This window comes from Mercenaria mercenaria, chromosome 2 (genome assembly GCF_021730395.1).
Source record: "Mercenaria mercenaria strain notata chromosome 2, MADL_Memer_1, whole genome shotgun sequence".
Classification (NCBI taxonomy): Eukaryota; Metazoa; Mollusca; class Bivalvia; order Venerida; family Veneridae; genus Mercenaria; species Mercenaria mercenaria.
The window spans coordinates 67,291,512-67,317,262 of NC_069362.1; the positions used below are offsets into that span (position 1 = coordinate 67,291,512).

The 25,751-nt window shown below is 35.8% G+C and overlaps 1 protein-coding gene across 1 annotated transcript; it reads left to right on the forward strand.

Annotated features, from left to right (window-relative positions):
* The first annotated feature begins 905 nt into the window (after positions 1 to 905).
* Positions 906 to 23,985, forward strand: LOC128549522 (uncharacterized). The gene is made up of 13 exons (XM_053526331.1): positions 906 to 1,106; positions 1,419 to 1,504; positions 6,792 to 6,970; positions 8,558 to 8,661; positions 10,076 to 10,344; positions 14,173 to 14,328; positions 14,780 to 14,820; positions 15,189 to 15,280; positions 15,602 to 15,782; positions 15,992 to 16,069; positions 18,975 to 19,232; positions 19,362 to 19,634; positions 20,340 to 23,985. Exons 1-13 carry the CDS (start codon positions 906 to 908, stop codon positions 21,533 to 21,535), a joined length of 3,114 nt encoding a protein of 1,037 aa, XP_053382306.1. The 3' UTR covers positions 21,536 to 23,985.
* Positions 23,986 to 25,751: the final 1,766 nt, after the last annotated feature.

A 25,751-nucleotide genomic window follows, 5' to 3' on the forward strand; every position in this document is an offset into this window, starting at 1 on the left:
CAGAAGTCGCCTCACCTTTGAAAGACCTGACCAAGAAGGGACATCCGAACAATGTGACTTGGGAAGATGCTCAGAATAGAGGATTTAGCACCCTTAAGAAACAGGTTACCAAGGCTCCGATTTTACGACTGTTCAATCGGGAGTTCATTCTTCAAGCAGATGCTTCAAATGTTGGAGTAGGAGTGGCCTTGCTTCAGCAGTACGAAGATGGACTCTTCCCTATGGCCTTCGCCAGTAAGAAGCTGCAACCGCGGGAAAGAAACTACGCAGTTACAGAAAGAGAATGTCTCGCCATTGTTTTTGGAATCAAGAAGTACCAGAAATATCTTTACGGCAAAGAGTTCGTGATTCAAACCGATCACAGTGCCCTGTCTTACATACAGAAAAGCAAGCTGGAGAACGGACGATTTATGCGGTGGGCCTTATGCCTACAGAACAACCGTTTTCGTATTGAGGCGATCAAAGGTTCTCAAAACTTCTTTGCAGATTACCTGAGCAGACAAGACATGCAGAGTACCGATGAAGAGACACAGAAAGCCATGACGAAAGAAAATGCTGAAATTAATCTTGCCTGATTTTATGGAAATGTATATTCCCTTGAAAGAGGGGCTGTTGTCAAGATTACTTTCACCTCATTGTATTTTTATTGTAATTTTGTTTTGGCAGCACGAACCAGATAAAACTATTTCTGTCAATTAATAGAAATTTGGCTCAGCTTTTATTTGCAGGTTATTTCATGTCGATATGATTTTCCAAACTCAAGTTATAAGTATTTTTGTCGCTAAAAGAAGCACACTTTTGTTTTAATTTACTTTGACGTCGTTTGTATTGTAACGTAACGTCAATTGTTTTCTATCCGGTTCGTGCCGTTGCTATATATATTTTGAGAGAAATAAAGAAACCTGATGTTCAATGACAGAATATCGGGAAAACAAACAAAGTTGTTCCCGAAAAAGATATCTCCTCAGTACTGTCAGAAGCTATGCATTATTTGCAAAGTAAGTCTCCTAGTGTGGGGCAAGTCTTCACATCGAGTAGCAAGTCCAGGCAGTGCAGCAAGTCCAGGGAGCATAACAAGTCCAGGAAGTGCAGCAAGTCCAGGAATCGTATCAAGTGCAGGATGCGCAGCAAGTCAAGGAAGCGCAGCAAGTCTAGGAAGCGCAGCAAGTCCAGGAAGCGCAGCAAGTCCAAGAAGCGCAGCAAGTCAAGGAAGCGCAGCAAGTCCGAGAAACCTAGCAAGTCCACCGAATGTAGCAAGTCCCTTTCCAAGTTATTAAGACATAGTCACCTTAAGTAGTGAACCCACACAGACAACGTCTGACACTTGTCCCCTTTGTAGAAAATTAAGCGTGGATTTTCTGTTGTCTCATCTTGAACTTAAGCAAATACTATCTCAGTAAACAATTGTTTTCTGACAGGATGATCTCGTGGGTACAATTGGGATGTCTGCAGAATTACGGTGTAAACACATAATTTGCTTCACTGTGGTTGTGTTAAGTACGAGGTAATGCTTTCACAATCATATACTTTTTCCACTAAATACAATTCCTCGACTTGATATATAATCCTGAATACCCAATTATATATTTTCTACATTAAAATATGTACAACAACTACTTCAAAACGAACATATTAAACAATGAACGAAACAAGACACAGAAACATTAATGATACAAACAGAACAAAACACGAAACGTTTTTCTATTAAGATGCAAATGAAAAAGACGAGTATTACGTGTTATCACGCAACTGCATTAATATGAATCGCAAAGACATATTTCTGATGAACTATAAAATTCAAAGCAAACATAAATGGTGAATGATGGGTTTGTTCGAATTACGGTCAAAACAACTGTTAAGTAACTTTGTCGAAGTCTGTAGTTTGGATATTCAATATCATTTAGTTATTTCGATGTAAATATGCTACACAGATTATATGCAATTGCTACACAAATTATATGAAGTAATGCATTTGCATAAAGTTAGGTCATGCTACATAACGGTCTGTCTGTACAGCCTTCCGTACATACGTTAAAAATGTCTTCTTTTTTAAAACAATACGTACACTTTTACGTACATATACTATAAGCCATGTAATGTGCTGCTTGATCTTCATTGACCTAGCTAGAGATGATTAATGTGTAACGACTAATTTTTTTGTAAAAGATATGTTCCTTTTTGTTTCGTTGTCTGTCCGCCTGTCTGCCTGTATGTTTGTCTGTCTATCTTAAAACATGTCCGTTCTGTATGTTCAGTCATAATGAGATCACATGTGGAACGCAACATCAGTTTTTTTTATTATTGTTGTACATTTGGTTGTAGATCAAATTATATAAAGGCAGCAATTCATGTCAGCTAGTAACTTGGTACAAATGTTTGCCCTCAGATGACATGTCAAGAATATCAAATGGTCAGCCCCTAATTTTCGGTTCGAATAGGCCCGTCCGTGAATATTCCTCGATAAGGTTTGCTCGATATTCTAGCCTTTATTGGAACCACCGCCACTATTAGGTATTTCAAATTTACATTCTACCTGCGTGAAGGTGTTTTGAACCAGTTACAAAGTTCGTGATTGCATACACAGAAAAACTGAAGTCTCAGGTAGTTGGAGAGAGAGAAAGAGAGAGAGAGAGAGAGAGAGAGAGAGAGAGAGAGATACTCATATGTATATAAATATTACATAACGATTTACTGTGGAAGTTCTAATTCTGTAGCTTAAAAGCTTTAAAAAAACACATCAATATAACCATCATATACTGAAAGAAACAGCTAACCCGCCCATTATTTTGTCTATATCTTCAATACTTTAAAATGAAGCGTACACTCAGAACAATATGTTATTGATAAAATGCCGAACTTTCAACAAAATCAAAGAAAGTCATCAAATAAATTCATTCATTTTACGATTTCAATATTTGAACAGTCACAAAAATAAACAAAAATGTTTGCAATTTACAAATACATACTAAAAACGAAAACGTATCGTGGGAAGAAAATGAAATAGCTCTCTGGTCGTGCATTTTCATTACTTGTGTGATATTTAATCATTCTGTAGGAAAATATTAGTATTAGTTCTTTCTAATGGTATACAAACGTTTTTTAAAATCACAGCTTTCATATGTAATTTTCTGACTTTTTACAGATGGCTTAGAAAATAAATTGAATAAAATTATGTTTGCGTCATTTTATATTTTGAATTTTTATTATGTTAATAACAACACTTTGATCTTAAGGAATGCTAAATTTCAAAAATGTATTTACAGCAATTCCAAATTTGTTTGTATATTAGCAAATGGCAGTTTTCTCAGTTCTTTACATATACATTTTAACCTGTATTTTTGACTATATAATGCGTTTTCGAGTGCCACTCTATAAATTATTAAATGGTTAAACCTATAATTGTAAATGAAATCAAGTATAATTTTAAGTTATTAATCCCCCGCCGTGGCGGAGGGATTATAGGAATGGTCTGCGTCCGTCCTTCCGTCCGTCCGTCCGTCCGTCCTTCCGTCTTTCCGTCCTTCCGTCGCTAACAAAATCGTGTCCGGTCCATATCTCCTAAACCCCTTGAAGGATTTTCATGAAACTTGGGTCAAATGATCACCTCATCAAGACGATATGCAGAACCCATGAGTCAGCCTTGTCAGTTCAAGGTCAAGGTCACAACTCAAGGTCAAAGGTTTGAGCCTGCCATTTTGTGTCCGCTCTATATCTCCTAAACCCCTTGAAGGAATTTTATAAAACTTGGGTCAGATGATCACCTCATCAAGACGATGTGCAGAACCCATGAGTCAGTCATGCCAGCTCAAGGTCAAGGTCACAACTTAGGGTCAAAGGTTTGAGACTTCCATTTTGTGTCCGCTCTATATCTCCTAAACCCCTTGAAGGATTTTCATCAAACTTGGGTCAAACGATCACTTCATCAAGGCGATGTGCAGAACTTATGAGTCAGCCATGTCGGCTCAAGGTCAAGGTCACAACTGAAGGTCAAAGGTTTGAGCCTTCCATTTCGTGTCCGCTCTATATCTCCTAAACCCCTTGAAGGAATTTTATAAAACTTGGGTCAAATGATTACCTCATCAGAACGATGTGCAGAAATTATGAGTCAACCATGCCAGCTCAAAGTCAAGGTCACAACTAAGGGTTGAAGGTTTGAGCCTTCCATTTGGTGTCCACTCTGTATCTCCTTAACCCCTTGAAGGATTTTCATCAAACTTGGGTCAAATGATCACCTCATCAAGAACTCATGAGTCAGCCATGTCAACTCAAGGTCAAGGTCACAACTGAAAGTCAAAGGTTTCAGCTCTGTATCTCCTAAACCCCTTGAAGGATTTTCATGAAACTTTGGTCAAATGATCACCTCATCAAGACGTTGTGCAGAATTCATGAGTCAGCCATGTCAGTTCAAGGTCAAGGTCACAGCTAAAATCAAAGGTTTTACCCTTTCACTATCCATAGCAGTGGCGGGGGATTTAGCTGTCATTCAGACTGCCTTGTTCTTGAATCATTGCATCAGTACCGCAAAGTTATATTAAAATATCAGTGTTTAACATATGCCCTTTTGACCTCAATATTTTGCATTAAATGTCATATATTTTTTTGGAGACAGAACTCAGATGATCCTTTTATAAGGTTATTATCTCCATGCATTAACATTCCGATCCTCATTAACTGTTTTATGGGGCAGGAACCACCTGACTAATAATGAACACTATACACGGCGATAGATTAAACAGTCTCTCCAAGGTGACCAAACCAAACTGGCTCAATTTGCAGATAATGAGTTACCTTTACTGGTGTCCCTGTAAGACATTGATATACTCAAAGTTATAGTACAATGGAGCAAATAATGGGAGTTTACCATAAACCCTAGCAAGACACCCATTCTAATGATGTCCCAACAACCATACCTTAAGATACTTGTCGAATCGGGTAAAGCTGAACTTGGGCAATGCGGTAAAACATCCCGAAAAAGTCCAATATCCTAGCTTTCTTGGCCTTTGCTTTAATGCTGCCAATAAAACGACAATATTAGGCCTTGTGGTTTTGGACAAGAAGATTTTCGAAGGGATTCCCTGTATAAATCTTATATAAAGTCTATATAAACCATGTGACCACAGGGCGTGGCCATATTTGACCCTAGGGGGATAATTTGAGTAATCTTGGTAGAAGACTAGTTGATGCTACACACCAAATATCATATCCCTAGGCCCTGTGGTTTTGGACAAGAAGATTTGCGAAGCTTATCCCTATATAAGTCTCTATAAACAATGTGACAACCATTGCGGGCCATATTTAACCCTTGAGGGCTAATTTGAACAATCTTGGTAGATGACCAGATATCAAAGCCCTAGGCTCTGTGGTTTTGATAAGAAGATTTTCATTTTTTTCCCTGTAGAAGTCTATATAAATCATGTGAGGGGCTATATTTGAACCTAGTGACATTATTTGAAACATCTTGATAGAGGCCGACTATATGATGATACATAGCAAATATCAAAGTCCTAGACCCTGTGGTTTTGGACAAAGAGATTTTCAAAGGTTTTCCTTATATCAGTCAATACAAACCATCTGAACAATCTTGGTAAGGATTAATAGTTGATTCTACTTATCAGATATTAAACCCCTATGCCCTGTTGTTTTTGAAAAAGAAGATTTTTAAAGTTTTTCCTTTTGGTTGCAATAGCAATCAGAGTTCTGTATGGAATTCAGTTCTTTGAAAAAATTTTAAAGCCGAATATCCAAGGAATATCCCTGTGAAATTTCATTAAAACTGACCCGGTGGTTTTTGAGGAGATTTGGTTAAAGGAAAATGTTGACGGACAAAGCACGACGGACGACGCACGACGGGCAATCACTGATCACAAGAGCTCACTACTGAACACTTCGTGCTCAGGTGAGCTAATAACGAGATTAATGCTAACGCCAAAGACAGAAAAGGTATGCATTGCTGAAACTCATGTTTGTATGTAAAGGTAGAAATACTCCCTTCTTCTCACAAAAGACAGTCGAGCAAAAAGTTTAAAACTTCCAGTTAAACTTCATCACAAAATAGGACATCTAAACAGAATATTTTTACCTACACTATTTATTTTGTTTGGAAAGAAAAAGCGTTTGTTTTTATTATACAACATTAGTGTCACGAAAACACGCGCAATCTGACGTCATTCAGGAAAAATACATGAACAAAATGGCGTCGTTTGAAATTGGATACCAAAATTTCCAAAAGAACGTTAGATTATAGCTAAAACTATTTTATTTCTTGAGGTGAAGCTCAAAATTGAATCGATATGACTAACTGGCATTTTAAATTAAAACAACAACAAAAAAGAGAGAAAAAAACATACAGGAACTGTATTTCAATTGGAGGGCAATTTTGAATTAAACGTTCTGTTAGTTGTTGAAAAGATCGATATCCTAACATTTAGTTTGATTTTCTGATACTCATGGAAAGCAAACAATTTATTGTAGTAGAAAGCTACTGTACAAATGTAAATATAAATATTATATGCAATTGTTTGAGCGTTTAAACGGGAATAACACGCATTTGGACTTCTTGCAAATAATCAAAAAATCACAATAAAACAACACAGCTTTTGTTACATTAGTATGGTTGCATCAAAACGAGCTTTTGTTACATATGCATAGTTGCAATATCATATCCTTTTGTAGCATATGCAAAGTTAAAATAACAGAAGAATATGCTTAACGCCTATATTGTTACAGATTTTTTTTTTCAATTTACTAAGTATAATTATATCACATATAACAAGGATCTATTCCAATAACAGATTCCAGGGATCAGCTTGGATAGGTTCATTGAATGTCGGCGGAGGAAGTTGGAGACTAAAAGTGAAAGCTGACTTGAGTAACCGAACTGATACTGGAACCATAAACACATCGCCAACGGCAGATATACCACCAATTATTCGCTTACAGCATGGTTGCAACAACACGATTAAGATTAAAGGTGAGTACAAGACATGATTTCGATAAATCGGAAAGTTGTTTTTTAAATTGATATCGATATATAGAAAAATAATTTATACCTGCTCTCACAGTGTCCTTGTATTCTTAAATATTGACTTACAAACATAAGTTGAATATACTGAAAATACAATTTTGTTTAAAACTGTCTCAGTAAATTTGGCTATCTCATCGACTACTTAAACTACGCCATTTTGGAGTAAACTTAATTATATTCAAAGATTTCTGAATAACCCCAGTCTGGCAGACGTATTGTACAGTCCAATACAAATAACTTTATACCGTACAACGACTGAAAGTAACATCAGGACTAAGCGGTTTTATATATACACCCTTTTGACGGGGCCTCAATGACTCGGTGGTTAATATCGCAGATTTTTGAATTCCTTGCCACTCGCCGCTTGGTTCAAGCTCTGTGCGTCATGTCAGGAACTTCCGAAGTCATCCAGCTAGCATGCGGATAGTCTGTGCTTCTACCTAGGTGTTGATATTGTTCCTTTTCAAGAAAAATCAAGGGGAATAACTCTGACTAGACTTTGAAACTGAAGCCAACACAAGAGCGTTATCAAAAGTACAAGAAACATTAAGTATGCCCTTTTCCAACGAATCAAGCAGAAAAAGCCCTCCATGTAGTATCAGCATTGCAGAGTAACAGATAGGGAGCTCCCTGGAACATACGCGACATGTGATATGCCCTAACATATTGAATCACTCTAGTCTTGGTTCCGGCATCTTTATGTACTTCAGCCAATAAAGGATATTAAATACAGTCGCTTCTTATTTATTGTGTTCAGTCATACTATGCTACATGGTGGCAGCGGCTCCGAACATTAAACGGATTAAAAAATATCAGTAAAAATACTGGATTAAATATTTGTGGAATCTAAAGTAACGCTTGAATATTACACTTCTGTTCAGTTTCAAAATGGCAAGTTTCAATTTTAAGCACCCGAAAAAAATTGACTTTACCCATGTATGGGTGAAGAAGTGGACAATATCGTTGCCTCATTCAATCTGTCAGCGGAGGAAGCAAAAATATGGGACCTTGACACGACTCAGATGAAAAAAATACTTCGTTCCAAAGAGAATGTGACCGAGTGGTTAAGATTGTAGTAGGATTAAGGAACCACATACTCAGAGAAACTTCAAATACACCCAAAGTTGACACATAATAAGGCAATAACACACCGCACAAAATGAGTCAGTAAAAGCACAACATGAGGTTATAAGATAAGGGTACACAAACAGAGTGGACGTTGTCAATAAAAAGAGCAGTAATCGAGCATGCTTCAGATTGTTCAAATGCAAATAATTTCAGTGGGCGCCGGTGGTCTAGTGGTAACACGCTTGACTGTCAATCCAAAGGTTTTATCATTTCAAAGGCGTTTTAGAGTTTAATCCGTGTCTTAAACCCCAAATTATAAATAAATTTTTAATGGTTTCTGTTATTGTTGTACCAAAGGTGGCATTATTTTCTTATTATATTTTTATACGCAAAAGATATATATAGATGCTCATTCATATGCCATTGAAGAATTTCCCCCAAATATTACAATAATATTGTTTTCAGTTCACGATTCGGACAATGATTTTGTACGTTGTCGCTGGGCTACAGACGCCAATAAAGAATGTGGTGGTGTATGTGACGGACTACCCGAGTCAGATTTAAAGGCGGTATGTCAATAATTATTTAATCATCATACCCTAAAGGGTTATTTTTAGTCTTCTTACGGTTGGTCGGGCGAGCGGACGATAATGCGGTCTGTCAGCTGCAAAAAGTTTGGCTCGAACTATTTCCGCAGTTTTAAAACATTCCAATGAAACTACATACACATACTCATCATGAAGTTTAGATGTGTAACATTTTTTTTTCTGAGGTAGTAAAGGGTTTTGGGGCTACCGCTCCGCTCAATTCTTTGGCGCGGAGTATTTGCGTATTTTAAATGGATTCATAGTTTTCATACACATGATCACTATGAAGTGTAAATGTGCGTGACATATCTTTAAATGGATGGACAAAGGTCTTCGATAGTGTTAAAGAGATACCAGTGAATCTCCATATACAAAAAATGTATTATATATGATCACGATGAGGTGTAGACGTGCTTGACATATCTTCTTTGGGGTAGACATAGATAGGCGAGGGCACACATAGACCATCCTCTAAAATATTCATTTTTTCCAATGAAAGTTCATACACATGATCACCATAAATTGTAGATGTGCGTGACATACTTAAGTTTTGGGATGAACAATGGTTTGGGGAATCCATACCACCATCCCACGTCAAAGTTCATTGTGCTACTACTTCCACAGTTTGAGAATGGATTTCAATGAAATTTCATACAAATGATCAACATTATGTGTGTGACCTATATTTTCTTGGAAGGCACTCATAACCCCTCCGCCACATTTTATTTCTTCTTATTAAAATAATTCGAATTAGCTACGTCCCCGTCTTCGTTATTTTGGTTATCCCCAACCTAATTATTTTGTAAAACCTATATCCCCATTGCCTGTCATTTTTCGGAGGTAACTTCTTCCGCAGTACTGAAAGGATTCTAATGAAACACCATGTATATCATCATCATGAAGTGTAAATGTGCGTGCTAGTTTTGTTGGTGTTTAGGATGGGTTGACAGATAAGGGGGCACCGATATCCAAACCCAGAAGGATATATTGTTTTTATTTTTCTTTACTTATTTAATTCCATCTGGCCATTTAATAAAGTTCAAAGTTACCTGCATTACCCCGCCTCTTCATTTGTTCAGTTACACCGACCCCACATAATTTGTCCTTCTTTACTTATTTGACATCATCTTAATATTTTAGAAACTTGACATATGAGATGCTTTGTTTTCTCTGACAAAGCGGTATTTCGGTGGTATTTATCGCTCTAGTGATAGCTCTAGTTATTATCATAATATTAACACGATTATAGCTGAGTCTGAATACATGCTGTAGAGAGGATAAAACTGCGACAGAAATTAAATTTAAGTGAAGCAAAATATTTATCTTTTGATTAAACAAACGTGCAAGTAGTGAAAACTTTTAAATATAACATGACTAATTGTTATGATTCATGCAGGACTGTACAATCGCATACGAGTCTGTGTATTCTCTGGGCTGGTATGCAGTTGCAATACAGGTTGAAGACTATATCAATGCTACATCTGAAACACCACTCAGCAGCATACCTGTCCAGTTCCTTGTTTATGTTTACAAGTCCAATGCATCATGTGCCAAGTCGACGGAATTTGTTGCTCCAACACCCCCTGACGACGCATGTATAGGTGTGCCTGAAGGCGAAATCTTAGAACTGGACATTGTAGCTAGAGTAGCAAGTGCTGACAGAAGGTACGTTGCTTCACCATAGTATATTCACCTGATGTTAGAACCCCCTTGACTATTTATTTATACCACATGTAAAATGATAAAAATATCCTCGATAATACAATCTAGATTTAAAACAAAACGTAACATGAAATAAAAAGTCAGTTTTGTGACTTTTCCCCATAGACTTTTGTTTAAAAATGACGTGACGTCGATTCCAGTATGGTGGCTCCATACAAACGTCATTTGTAGAGTAGAAAAAGTGGAAACTTCACAGGTCGCTCAACGCGACAAAAACGAAAATGTTGCAGGCTCGGTTTGGTTGTAGTGGAAATGCATGCTACCGTCCACGCCCTCTAGCCCCGGGTTGAGCAGAACTCAACATTTACACATGCTAAAAGTACAAAAACAATTTTGAGACATCCGCAGATGTATTCAAACGGCGGTTAACATGGAACCTTCAATGATACACGGGTTGTGGCGTGTAAGTTTGCTCATAATTGTCTACGTCTGTTTGTATGATAAACATGCAAGAATAAAATCTGTGAAAAGAGATTTTGGAAATGTAGAACGCAACAAAACAACATAATAAACGCACAGGCAACATGGTCAGTTGAGATACTAAAAAGTCAATGTAAAGTCTTTTTTTTTCCATTCGGATAAGTGGCTGTCTTCAGAATCTTTGGATTTGTTACGGAGGAATCGGATAGTGGTTTTGGACTTTACTTATCAAGACAATGGTTCTATTCTCCATGGTCTGAACAGTGGTACGGGTACCATATTACTGGGAATGAATTTGTTCCGAAAGTATTAATAGTAGAACTGTGCATTGATGTACTTGTGAATCGCTGTACAGTTTTGCACACAGACAATGTTTACATTGTTAACAAGCAGTCCTCAAAAGACAAGTTATTGATGTCTCTGGTGTGGGACTTGGTGGTACAAACTCTTAAAAGTAATATTTTTAAAGCAGTGCACATTCCCGGCTTGAATAATTCATTGGCTGATTTCCTTTCTCGTTTACAAGTGCCCAAGTTTCTCGTTGAATATCCAAATCCCATATTCAAAGAAATCCAGATTCCCCAGGGAAAACAATCTGCCTTTAAACGAAATCAGTTTATTCCAAGTTTTGTCAGCATCGAGTGACCAGACACATGAAAGAGCTTATGGAACATACGAACAATTTGCGAAGACGGAACTGAAGTGTGCGGCTGCTTACCCAGCAACAATTCAAAACATTTGTACTGTTCATTGCTTACTGTTGCAGAGGAAGTCTAGCCGACGTACATTTCTGCTATTGATTATTATCATAAACTACACCAGTGGCCAGATTATACTTCAAATTTCGTAATAAAGGAAAGCCTACAAAGTTATCACAATTAAAGAAGAAAAAAGGATACGCGCTTGCCAATAACGGTCACAATGTTGGGTCAGCTGTTAAATTCTTGAAAATATACTAGCTTGTCCCGTTTCATTTGCTCACTGTTAAAAGCAGTGTATCTTGTTGCATTCCATGCTGTTTTGAGAATTGGTGAAATGACATCTTCGGGCAAAGAACTTTATTGTTAGTCACCGAGGTTACATTTGCTTGGTCCAATTCTAAACGGATTGAAGAGTTTGATTTAAATATATCCCGATACAAGCAAGGGTGCACCATAGTGACTGTTTCTCAAAACTGCGCATTCCGAGACTTGCCTTGTTTAGGCACTACGAGAACAGTTGGATTTAAGAAAAACTTCACAAGGACCTCTTTTTTGCAGTACCAAGAGCTAATTTTGTCAGTAGCTCAAACTGTCGTTAAATTGGGCAGGACTAGACCAAGCCAAATATTAGTATCACGGTTTTAGAATAGGAGCAGCTTCAACGGCTTCAAAAAAATGGGGAGGTGGACCTCAGACGCGTATAAAATACATTAGAATGCCTATGTTGAGAATGTGTAGGTAGCTCAGTTGGTCATGGGGTAAAGAACCTCAGCCGCAGAAGACATTTCACCTTTGGAAATTTGTTCATCACTTGCTGAAACAATTTGTATTATCAAGCTTGTCATGACAGTAATGCTCTCTGATAAGCAAATTCAGCTGAAGCAAAATATTTCTTCTTTTCCATAATGCATTTTGATATTCAACAAGCAAAATACATTTGCATTTGAAAACAGCTACCTTCTCTTGCTTCTTGTATATCCTGCATTCAATATAAATAATTGTGGGTCACTTGATAGCAGAGGTTAAGGGCCTTAGGCTTGATGTACATACTCTGAATTCAGTGCAAAACATGCTGATAATGTCTTGGGGTTAAGACCTCAGACTAGATCTTTTAGTCATTTTATTTCATATCTCTGTGAACGGTAGTGTTACACGGACAAGTGCCTCTAACATGAGTTTGTATCGTTTATTAACTTAAAATTCTACTTATTACATAATGAAGAATGTCACGGGGAGAAGGGCCTCTGACATAAATTCACAATAAATTTATAATAAGAACTCAGGAAATGTGCCATATACAATGTTTTGGTCGGAGGAATTGTGTTCCACAATATGTGGCTGTATCTAAGAACCCAACCTTTGATATGACAGGGTTTTTATTTATAAAGTATATATTTTTTATACACAATTTTTGTCAATTTTATTTTGCAGTATTTTTTTAAATGTTTTTTATGTTACTGTACATTTTTGTATATTATCAAGTTTATAATTATGCTCTCACATTTATTATTGAATGACCTGTGCAATTTAATATGTTTTTGTTATTTCCTGCCTTTCACACCAGATAGAGAAAACTTCGTATTACTATTAAAGTTAGACATAAAAGTACATTTGTTATTGAAAAAGGTATATTTATGGATACATTTAATCACTCTGGTCAACGCCGGAAGGTCGAATCATACTGAGTGCAAATAAGTGATGTTTCGTGTAAGTACTATAATGCTTGTTTATTTACATAATTTTTGCAGAAAACAGGACAGCCATATTAGTTTATACATAATTTATTTTAGGTCGATTGTGAAGAAAGTTCTACAATTTACATTAATCACTCTCGACAACCCATTCCTGATGGAATCCATCGCCACGAGGGTATGAGTGAAGAGGCCAGTTTCCCTTTTAATTCTGAGCGCCAAGCAAGGGGGCTACTGGTACCATTTTTACGTCTTTGGTATGACGCGGCCGGGGATCGAATCCACGACCTCCCGCACTCGAAGCGGACGCTCTACCACTAGGCTGTCTAGTTTGATTACAAGAGCTGGAATAATATTTTTCAAGCCCGTCCTTCCCGCCCGTGTAGCGCTTAGTATTTCTTTTCCAATTAACTCTCGGTATTACTTTCAGTAACTTTTAAAACAGTAACTATGTGTAAACGATATGGAAGAGAATATATATTCTTCTTTCTATCATTTTCTTTTTATGACACTATGTCTTTTCAGTTTGGATTTTGAGTAAATGTATTTGTCAAATGCTCCGTTGTTCAGGTTGTGAGAGCGATCGGTTATGGTTGATATACTACTTTGAGTCGTTGAAGGTTGGCTTGTATAGCTGTATGGCTGTATTTAGGAACTCAACCTTTTATATGATTATTATTTAGAGAGTATATAATTTTATATACATAATTTTAGTCAATTTTATTTTCTAGTATTCTTTGAAATGTTTTTTTATACATTACTGTACATTTCTGTATATAATCAGTTTCTGTATGCTCCGTCGTTTATTACTTAATACCTGTTCAATTTTACATGGTTTTTGTTGTTTCCTGCCTTTTGCATGAAACAGAGAAAACTCCGTAGTACTATTAAAGGATTCGAAATGTCTGTAAATACATGTTTATTGAAATGTTATAACTCAAACAGTTTTTTGATTATAGTATTTCAGAAATAAAGACATTATCACCACTTGGAATGTTAAAATCCAGTTTGTACAATATTTCTGCAACAGACTGGAAAGTAAATGTCACATGGAATTCCTCACACTCTGCAGATACGAGTAATGTGTTCTGCTTCACGGCGAGGGAAACATCAAGGTATGATATACTAAGAATATTCGTAGTGGAAGTAATGTGTTTTATTATTCAGTAAATGCTAAATAATACTAAATGTAAATATTTCGTATAGTTCATATATAGCTTGTTGATTATATTGGGTTAAGTAGTTAAATGAATGTAGATGTTTTGGATATTCACACTAAAATGAAAAATATGTCAACACTAATTGATCAAATTCAATGGAAGATAATATTTTGACAAACTTGTAGGATACCTGGAAACGTTTGATTTATCTGAACTACCCGCTTTGACATTTTTCTGGGTGTGGTTCACCAAACATGTGTTCTGATACTAAATAGGTGTGATATGTTTGATATAAAGTAATCTTTACTGAAATAACACTACTCAGGGTGTTCGTAATTTCCAGTTAAGTATATTTTATTTCTTTCACTCGCACGATATCACTTACTTAATAAACTCTCTGTTCTAGCATTGAAAGCGAGAAGAGATGCATAACATTGTTAAAAGATGGTACGTATTTAGTCTTAAGGTTTATTCTATGTTTATAAATTTTCTAATTAAGGTTGTAAGAACATTATCAAGAAATGGAAAAGATTTCGTCAAAATAACTAACTAACTTAATAGATGTTGATTACACGACTTATTTCAGAAAATATTCAACAGATAGAAATGGTGATAATTACTTACTAAGTAACAGAACAGTTGGTGAACTTTGCCTTTATCGCATATCTATTTACTTTACACAGTCTAGTTGACTGACTGGTTTCTGATAGTACCATTGACCAAAAGAAATAGAAAAAAGTAGATCAAACAGATCTGTTTTATGATTAGCCGTATTATGAAAGTAACATGTTATTATCTGTATAAACAATTTACAGTATCACCGCCGAAATTTATTAACGGCACACAGTCACCTATCGGAAGAGTTCTCCCAAACCAAAGGACATGGACAATAAACACCGACATAAATGTAAGCAGAAAGTAAAAAAAATGGACCTTAAATTTAATATTTAATGTCGAAGTTTGATATGATAGTGTTTAAGAAAGAATTTGACAATTACTCCGGATAGCTGCAGGATCCCGCCCTAGAAATTGAAGTTAAAAAGTAAAATTGGCTAGAGAGTAATGTAAAAGTTACAGTAATAAGTTAGTAATAAGTACTAGTTTAATAACATGCATGTTTTTGTACTCTCGTTCAAAAGAATGATATTGTAAGTGACTTTTGTCATGATTTTAATTAGTATAAACTTCAATGTTACCGACTAATGAATTACAAATAAATAATTTACAGATTAAGCAAACTTCACGGGATGCCTATATTAGAATTTACGACATCAAGGATTCACTTGTTGAAGCTATAGATGCTTCTGATACTCATTCCGTCACGGTAAACTCGGACAAAAATATGATGCAATTTATAACACCATTGACTCTGAAAGAAAAGGAAACTTACTATTTTCTGTTCGACCTTGGTAAGTATAACTTTTATCTGTAAATACGATTAGTTCAACTGAATAGACAATAGATGTACATAATTGCGACCTCATAATGAACGAGATTTACACTAATATAAGATTTATGGCACGTTTATGGTCTTCTACGTTTACACCTAAGTAGTGGCATTGTACCCGAATGTTTAAAGACATATATTTGATCTAACCATTTCTCATTTCTGTTTAAGGTGTTGTAAAGGGTACAGAGTATTGTGGAGCGGATTCCTCCCCGATTGAAGAGTCGTTGTTCTGGGAAATGAGTATAAGTGCGTTGCCCATTTAAAGTGTTTATTAAAACTTTTGCGCTTATTTTCAAGAATGGGTTCTATTTCTAACGTAATAAACTGTTACAAAATTGATACGATTCAGTAATATATTAATGTACCAATTTAAATCTAAGAACTCTTTATCATTGCAAGTGGATATTATGTTCTTTTTGATTTTCCATAGTGCTTTTGGTCATCTATCTTGTACATATAAATTCGACACTCATATTATCAAGAAAACCGTATTTAAGAGCTTATTCACGGGTACTAAACAGTGCCTGCGGCACCGCCTGTGCCGATGAGAAATGAAGGCACTTCGCTTCCGGTACCGCAGGCATTTCGCCAATGTTGACAATTCTAGCGAGATAGGTGAGTGATTTTTTTCATGTTTGTCATTTTGCTACAGCATATAGCATTTTTTCAAAAATCGGGGAATGTAGCGGGGTGTAGAAGTACCTCATGAACATATCCATGCTAAAGTTTGTGGGAAATAATCAATTTCCTAGAAATGTAAGGACAAATAAGTTGAGAATGGAACGTGATTTTTTCACATCCGCTGACCCAAACCATATAGTCTCTGCCTTCGTAAAACATATTTATAAATGATATGTGATCTGCAAAAACATAAAATGTGTCCAGAAAATTCCGAATTTGAACGTTATGCCTATTTTGAAAATGTGCCGCAGGCATTTCGACGGTGCCGCAGGCCCTTACAGGTGCCGCAGGCACTTCTTAAAATATCGGGGGCACAAATCTGGCCCAAAACTAACCAAATCTCGAATAACTCGCATTCGTGTGATTATATATCATATTCACAAACATTTTCAATACATGCGATGAGTTATCAATATAAAGTTTAGCAGCTTATACCTAATAATGTAGTGTCAGCACCTTCAATGATGTTGTGACATTGTGATGACTATTTATAAGTTTATAAGAATATAACGTGTGTGAAGAATGCATCATGTATACGGAAGTTGTTACTGACGAAGAATTTGGGAGAACACAAAGAAAAGGGCCGTCAGAAACGATATGTTTATATGGATTTATTCATATGTGGCCTCTACAACAGTATGAACAGTATGAACAGCAATTGGTTTATATTCGCAAGTAATCTTAAAATCTACAACATTGCTTTCGTCAGTTGAAGCAAACTGTATTTCCCAAACATTATGCTTCTTATGATGAACATGAATTTCAGAAATGCAGACATCTTTTCTCAAAATAAACCATGAATAACAAGAGACAGGTATAACCCATGTTGTCTTGGCGTGCTGTTTTACTCATAAACTTATTGTCAAAACTTTTGTAACAAGAGCCACAAGACAGCAAAATCTCGACTATTCGAGCCCCATGTGGTTCTGGGACGATCTGTGTATGAAAAGAATTGGAACCACTGCCTTACCCTTGCATGATCGTAAGAGGCGACTAATAGGGTCTTAACACTTGGTTTTGCAGTAACTCTGTGATTCCAGCAGGTATGCAAATTTTGATTCCATATCTCATGTTTTTATGTCGATGTAAATGAGATGTGGAATCAAAATCTGTAGCCCTGTTTGGCGTCATATAACCTATACTGTGTTGGTGCGCCGTAAAACCCAAATAAATAAATAAATCGACTATTCGAATTCGGGAATATAACATTTAATATTAAAATATCTATAAAGTTTCAATCGGTATCTGTGGAATTTTATGCTATAACATAGGTTTATAAACCTTGAGAAATGTGGTAGGTTTCAATTCAGTATTTGCATTAGTTTGTAATAGTTACTTGTTTGCAAAACACAAACAACAAAGAAGTGTTCCCTATGTTTCACACAGAGGACAGACATAATACCAAGCCGGGCTACCCGGATCACGCGACTGGTACACTGAGTTGCGCCTTGATGTTTCGATGGGCTATTTAACATGTTCTAAAAATGTAACGAATTCATGCGCGTGCAACTAGCCCGACTGAAACGAATGAAAATTGATATTGGGGTACAGGACAAAAAAAAAAGGAGTAAATAATCGAGCATAATTATCTTGAAATATACTTACCTTACGTTTCATTTGGTATGACTACATCTATCTTTTCAACAAAACTTCTTTTCAGTGGAACAACCTAGAAAAACGCAAGGAAAGTAGATAAGTGACTTACACTAATGATCGATTGTGCTCCTCTAAAAAAGGAAAACAAGAATACGCACGCACACATACGCACACACACAGAGATAGAAATCCATTTTGCTATCAATATATTGATCTACAACAAACCAATTTCAGCGTGACAAGGTTTTAAAAATATTACATGTTTCCGGAAAAATACAGTTTGTTTAAACTGATCAAAACGAAAACGGATCTTAAAAAAGAATGTGGAGATAAACCGATTGCTAAAATACTTGATCTGATAACTCATCACATATATTTAAAATGTTTTAGAATATGTTATATATAATCGCACGAATGCAAGTTATTCGAGATTTGGTTAGTTTTGGGCCAAATCTATGCCCCGATACTTAAAGAAGTGCCTGCGGCACCTCTAAGGGGCTGCGGTACCGTCGAAATGCCTGCGGCACATTTTCAAAATAGGCATAACGTTCAAATTCGGAATTTTCTGGACACATTTTATGTTTTTGCAGATCACATTGGCGAAATGCCTGCGGTACCGGAAGCGAAGTGCCTTCATTTCTTATCGGCACAGGCGGTGCCGCAGGCACTGTTTAGTACCCGTGTTATTCCCAATACTAGAAAGAATTTAAAAAGAAGCATGAAAAGAATGTAAATATTGAAACAATATTAAGTTCTTTACATTTATAATAGAAAACTGGTCAAGGTACATAAACAACCCCCTAAATATATCGTGATAAACACTCTTGTTTCGTTTGTGTGATGCCTTGGGCTAAATCTGGTTCTTTTTACTAAGTTGATGTTACTCCACCATTGATAACAATGGTGACGAGTCCGTTAAAGACAAATGCTACTACAAAATTAGAGTGGACAGTGGACGAGCCTGTTTCAACAGAATGCACTTTAACAAGACCAACCGGTACATCTGAGAATATCTCTATATGTAACAATGCATGGATTGGAACAAACTTGGCAGAAGGACATTATATGTTTAGAATTAAAACTACCGACCTAGAAGGAAACATGGCTTACCAAACAGTTACATGGGAAGTTGGTGAGTAATATTTCTAAATGAAAAACAAATAGGAACGTTCCTATAAAGATTTGATATATTTTAATAACATTGACCATTGTAGGCTGACTGTGATAAAAAAAAAAGATTAAGTTTGTCGTTCTGTTTCAGATACTACTTCACCTATTGTGTCATTTACGTCTACACCAGCAAAAGAAAGTAACGAACATCATCCGCTGTTTGAATGGGTCTGTAATGAACCTTGTACCTCTAAGTGTTCATTTCTGGAACAAGGAACGACCGATTCTGTGAATGTAGCTTGTTTCGGGACATCTATAGTATGGGATGTACCTGTCACAACTGACGTAAAGACATATACATTTCACATCACAGCGACTGACGATGTTGGGAACACTGCAGAAATGCATTTCAACTGGACGGCCGGTATATATATTCAGTACAGAACAATATATTCAAGGCAACAAAGCCAATACAGTAAAAACTATTTTCATGCGAGGAAGCCGTCAAGCTGGCTTGCAGAAAGCCGGTGGTTCTATCTTTGTGCCCGTATGTTCCTGAAATAATGAAATAATTCTCAGGGCACCTTGGGGTCTTATCCCATCATGAAAAGCTACAAAGTCGTAATATGACATTATATTGTGTTGGTGTAACGTTAAATCCAACAAAAATGCGATATCAATTTAGGGAAAAAGAATATATAAAATTCGTTGTTTAAATTGGGGTAAAATATCTATCATGCAAATGGTAATGGTTTTACTTCAACAATTTCATATTTTCTATATTACGTTTTTAATATTCATTGATATAAGCATACCATTCTTGTGATGCCCTTCAATGTTCTGTTTTAGATAGATTGAAAATGCAAATCAGCTTGTAACTCATTTGTTTATGATTTTATAATCCGTACTTTTTTGTAACTTCATTTAACAGTGCCAGTAGGTAGTTCATTAACTGATGCAAGTCTACATTGAAACACATCGTGTATACTTATTCAGACCTTGAAACACAATCTTTACACAAATTCTAGGGTTAGAAACCAACTATGGTCATACACGTTTTTAGAGATTATGTTTTCTTTATCTTGCCGGTAAAATGTGTTGATTTGTTGGAATCATATTTTTTTTTCAGACTTTATACCTCCAGAGATACATCTTTGCAGTGCAGGCGAAAATATTTCTGTTGATTGCTCAACCGACTTAAAACCAGTATCAGTTTGCAACGTTACAGTAGCCGACAGTGTAGATGCTACTCCAAGCCTTTCATATGACGATGTAAACGTTGGAACGTGTGGCATTGTAAGGAAATGGAAGGCACATGATGGTGCCGGAAATAACGCAGAAAAATCACAACAAATCCATGTTGTGACCCAGAAACCGCTGCGAGTAGTTCGGTACCCTGGTCCTTTATCCGTAGCTTGTGGGGCTTTAGAGAATATGACCGAAACATTGATTTCTTTGTTTGAAATAGAGCATCCTTGTGACCTTGATGTGAAATTCAGTTATAAAGACAATCCCAGTGAGAAATGTGGTATCCTAGTAAACAGAACTTGGACAATAGCAGACAACTGTGGAAAATTTGTAAACGTACTTCAGTCTCTTAAAATATTGGAAGCTAAGAAACCTTTGTCTCCTGAAGATGGGCAAAGAGGCGTTGATTTGAACATGATCCTACGATGGCAGGACGCGTCATCTAGCACTAAATTTAAGGTTTACATTTGGGAACGTGGTTTACCAGTGCCGAAAGCTCCTTTATCTGAAACATACAATAGCTACTACAGAATTACATCTTTGAAATCGGGAACAAGGTATCAATGGCAGATAATATTCCTCTTTGATAACAATGAAACGTATCTCAGTCCAATATGGGTATTTGAGACAAGAAAATTTGCAGACTTAGTTGTAGTGGGCATAGATGTGCCACCCTCTGGTTTTACTGACAACGATTGTACGGTGAAATGGACAGTGATGAATTCTGGTGGTATTGCTACACAGTCAAGACGCTGGTATGATGCTGTTTATATTTCTTGGGATGACGACTTCCGAAATTCAAAACTAGTAAAGACAGTTTATCAAAATAATGTTATATATCCAAAGGATGGTTATTCTTCAACTACAACCTTCAGATTAAGCGAGAAGGAATTTGGAAATGCATACATATTTATTCGCACTAATTTATACAATTATGTAGAGGAGTATAACACAACAAATAATGTAATGCGCAGTCTATCCACCATACACGTCAAGCTCACACCTCCACCTGATCTTCAAGTTACGTCTATGATTCTGTCAGGAACGAAAGTCTTTTCAGGTATGATAGATGTCTAGTTTAGGAAACCGTAAAGAAAATGAAAGTTAATGTATGAGACTACATTATCTAACAAGTAAGTACCGACGATGCATGAGGCTACTTTATTTAAGGACTACACATTCACCAATAAATGTAACGGAAGTCAGCATGATTTAAGAATAGTAATACATTAGTTTGTTAAAGTGGCATTATGTGCATCTTACAGCACGTAGTGTGTTTTTGGTGAATGTTTTATAAAAGCAAGTTTTCGGTTGCTGTGCATTTAAATGTGTTTAATTAACAATAATGCCGCATAAGTATTTGAAAGTGATGCTTTAGAAATGAAGAAATCGGACTAATAAAAAATAGTTCATTTCTTCAGTCTTGTACGCAATGATCTCCCTTACCTATAAGTAGAGATTTCTGAGGTTGAAGGGAAGCAACTCCTGCAAGCAGTTTGACTTTTCTTAAAAAGACTGCCCCAGTCAAAATAAGAAAAGTCATATTTAAAAAGTTATTATTTTGTAATGGTAACAGGAAGAGTTTGGTATACTGGGTTAAAAACTATAATTTCCTCCACCCTTTTTACACACATATCTATTTGTGCTGTATTTTTATTTGAAAAATGCGTATAATTCCACTTTAATGTGTTTGTTTTCTTTATGTTTAACGCCGTTTTTCAACAGTATTTCAGTTATGTAACGGTGGACAGTTAACCTGTTCTCCTGAAGTAACTGCGAACTTCCCCACATGGATCAGAGGTTTGAGAACGAATGAGTTCATACACAATGTCCTTTATCAAATCGTCACGAAGAACATACGCCACGCCTGGTTGAATTGTACGACCCGCAATCCATAGATCTGCGCTCTCCCTATTGAGCTTAGCGGGACTTTGGTGGGTTTTACAAATGTTTTACTGAAACTAACTAAACACTAAAATTCAACAGTTGAGAGATCTATATGAAAACTAGCGAATCGTATGTTTTTCAATCGTTGCGAAATATAAATACACCTAAAACCGTTTAAGGTTTAAGACGGACGATTTACACGAAAAACGGTAATCAGAGTCACTTGCAACACAAAAAAAGATGTGTATTCGGCAAGACAAAGTTCCCACAACCTGCTACTTGTAAAATACTTCAAAGTTCACAGAAAACATTGTTCTCTATGATTTCGACCACTAGTTTTCATGACAGTAAGCAATACTTTATTCAGTCGACTGGTGACTCAAGGTCTTCCTTACACCAATCGGAAGCCGCCATTTAATACAATTATCTGACCTAAATCATGTACATTGTCTTACCAAAGTTACTACCTTTTTGCGAATGGTGATCTTCAAAAACAAATTACCAATACTCAAATTTATTAACCGTATATTTTTCTTCATTTTGCTCAGTTTTAGCACTCGGAAATTATTGCAAATTTGTAACATGTCTTCGAACATAGGTGTTTAAGGATATACTGTCCGGAAATGTAGCCCCTTCCTGAATCTAAATGGCATGGCAAGTAGAAGACACGTGTTTTTTCGGCGACGCTGTCTAAATTCGTTTTCGTTACATATGCCACGTGACTTCAGTTAGCAAATCAAACTACTTGATAACGCATTATAGATAATTTATCAAAATGGAAGATTTATGCAACACTCTGTCTGATTGGACAAGAGTGTCAATTTCTTTCACTCTGTTGATTGTGCTACGCTGAGTGAAATGTACGTGGGCAAAGCGTTTATCCTAAACGACGCTGTTCACAGTTTTAAAGCTAACTTTGGCTCAGTATATTTAGCAAGAATATAGATATATCTCAAAATGATTAGTAAGTTTAATAAATATGATAAAAAAAATTGTTCAAATACCAACATATATCAAATTAAAGAAAGAGCTGAATACGGTCTGCGTATCACATGAATAAGGGTGTGATAAGAGTCTTTTATGTAGAGAAGTGCTTTTTAAAAGTTTTCCTTGTTACAATTGTCGTCTGTATATGAAAAGGTTTCTTGCTTTTGTGACTTATTCAGATTGCATATTAAAATGAGTACTTGTTTGCTTTGAATATTTGTTATAAATTATTTAACTGATTTATTATATATGAATATTTTTCTTTAGTATGGTATGCAAATATTGAACTTAGTTGAAATCTGTTTTATTTAATATATGCTATATAATGACTGAATCTCATTACACTGAAATGAAGGTACGCTGCATACAGTTTACCTATGTGATATGACCACGGCCAAACTTTGCTTGTGAAACAGAAATATTGAAATAATTACAAGTGTATGTTTTGCTTGACCTTCACTATTTTATAGGTGTGACGTCATTGTCCAAAGATTCATGAATAGCGAATATGCATTTGTTAAAGCGGGATCAGTTGGCCTATTTTAGAAATAAATAAAAATAATAAATAAATAAATCCTTTAATTGATTTTTTCTCATGTATTCTAATCAAACTTGATTTGTAGCATCTTTATTAGGCCCGCAGCCAACTTTGTTCAGCTGGGACATTTAACCCCTTTTAGGGGCTGCTAGAGCTAAAACTAGAAATGCCTTTATACAGCGTCTCATGAACAGCTTGGTGGATCTTTGTCATACTTGGTCTGGAGCATCATTATAAGGTCCTCTTCCAAATTTATTTATATAGGAACTTGGGCCCTATTAGGGACCACTATAGCTAAAAGTAGATATGTCTTTCTTCGCATTTACCACTAAAATGTAATGGATTTTTATCAAACTCGATGTGTAACAATATCGTAAGGTCTCCTGCTATTTTGTTACAAATGGGGATAGGGACCAATTTAGCTAAAAATATAAACACGTTTAATGACCTCTTCTCATGAACCGCTTCATGAATCTTCATCAAACTACTGCTGTAATTATTCGTCTAAGGATAAACGAAACAAAATTGCAACCCTACGAAACCTTTGCGAAAAATTAAAAGAGAACCATTTAAATCGTTAAAGTGCGGTGTTTAGTTTTGCAATTTGAAAAATGTTAGATGAAAGATGACTGTTAGATGAAAAATTCATAAACTTCTTTCCTTATTACAATTCGCCGACCATCATTTTTAAAGATATTTCTTGTTTTTGCATAAGATGTTTTTGTAAAGACAGTTTTATATGTGATTAATTTTGTTTTTATATAAAAAATGTCTATTCAATGTTAAGTCGATAGTTTGATATACTGACACACCTTTTTCTGTTAGTCTGTAAACATTCAAGCGTTTCAGTTTTTTAAAGATCAACATCGTCAATGAAAATGGTCATTTAGTTATTTCAGATATTATTTACTTTTCATATGACACCGACGAAAATGAATTCATATTTTGAAACAAATTTAAAATTGATTCTATTCCTTTTCATACTCGTTTTTTAGTCAATATTTTCGTCGGCATTCAATGGGACAAACTAACCGGAATTCCGTAGTTTCCCTTTGTCAACGGTGTAGCAGAAATTTCACCAACGTGCTGTAGTAAGAAATAATCCCTATCACCGGCGACAAAGCGACAAAGCGACAATGCGAGATTTTACTAATTCCGCGCAACTATGTCTATTTGATTTCAATTTCACGATGCGAGGTTTAAAAAAGACAAGCGACAATTAAGACGATAATTGTCGCCCTCTTAACCTCGCGAGGATTGTTAAATCTCGCATGTAAGTATGTTTTCGGACAAGGCGACAACGCGATAATTATCGTGTTGTCGCGTGTTGGCGAGGCGACAATTTAAGTGGCACGAACAGGATTCCGTACTTTTATGATAAAATCGTTTAATGGACCTAACCAAAAGAAATGAAAAAAATAGAAGTCTGCTGTCACGCACTGTTTTAATAACTTTCATAACGACACCTTGTAACTTCCGTGATTAGAATTGACAGAATGCAAATGTTTAGCAGGAATAATGCAGTGAAAATAGATATTTCTCAGAAAAGGCATATTCTGATACAAACGATAATTATCATCTAAAGTATGGGGATCATTTGTGTATAACATGATAGGTAGATCTATGTGGTGCTTTAGACATAACAAACTCGTTTTATTTTCATTCATCACGATACCTAATGTTTGCATAATTCTATTCGGAGTAAATTATAAAATATTGTTATACTACATATGACACTATGTAAAACCATTTATTATGGTGGCTTTCAAACAAAATGATAGAACTCATTTAAATACTGGACTAATACGTTAATTCATTTTTAAATTTGCTATAATATATTTCGACACACTACTGCTAATGAATGCCTAAACAACTATGCAG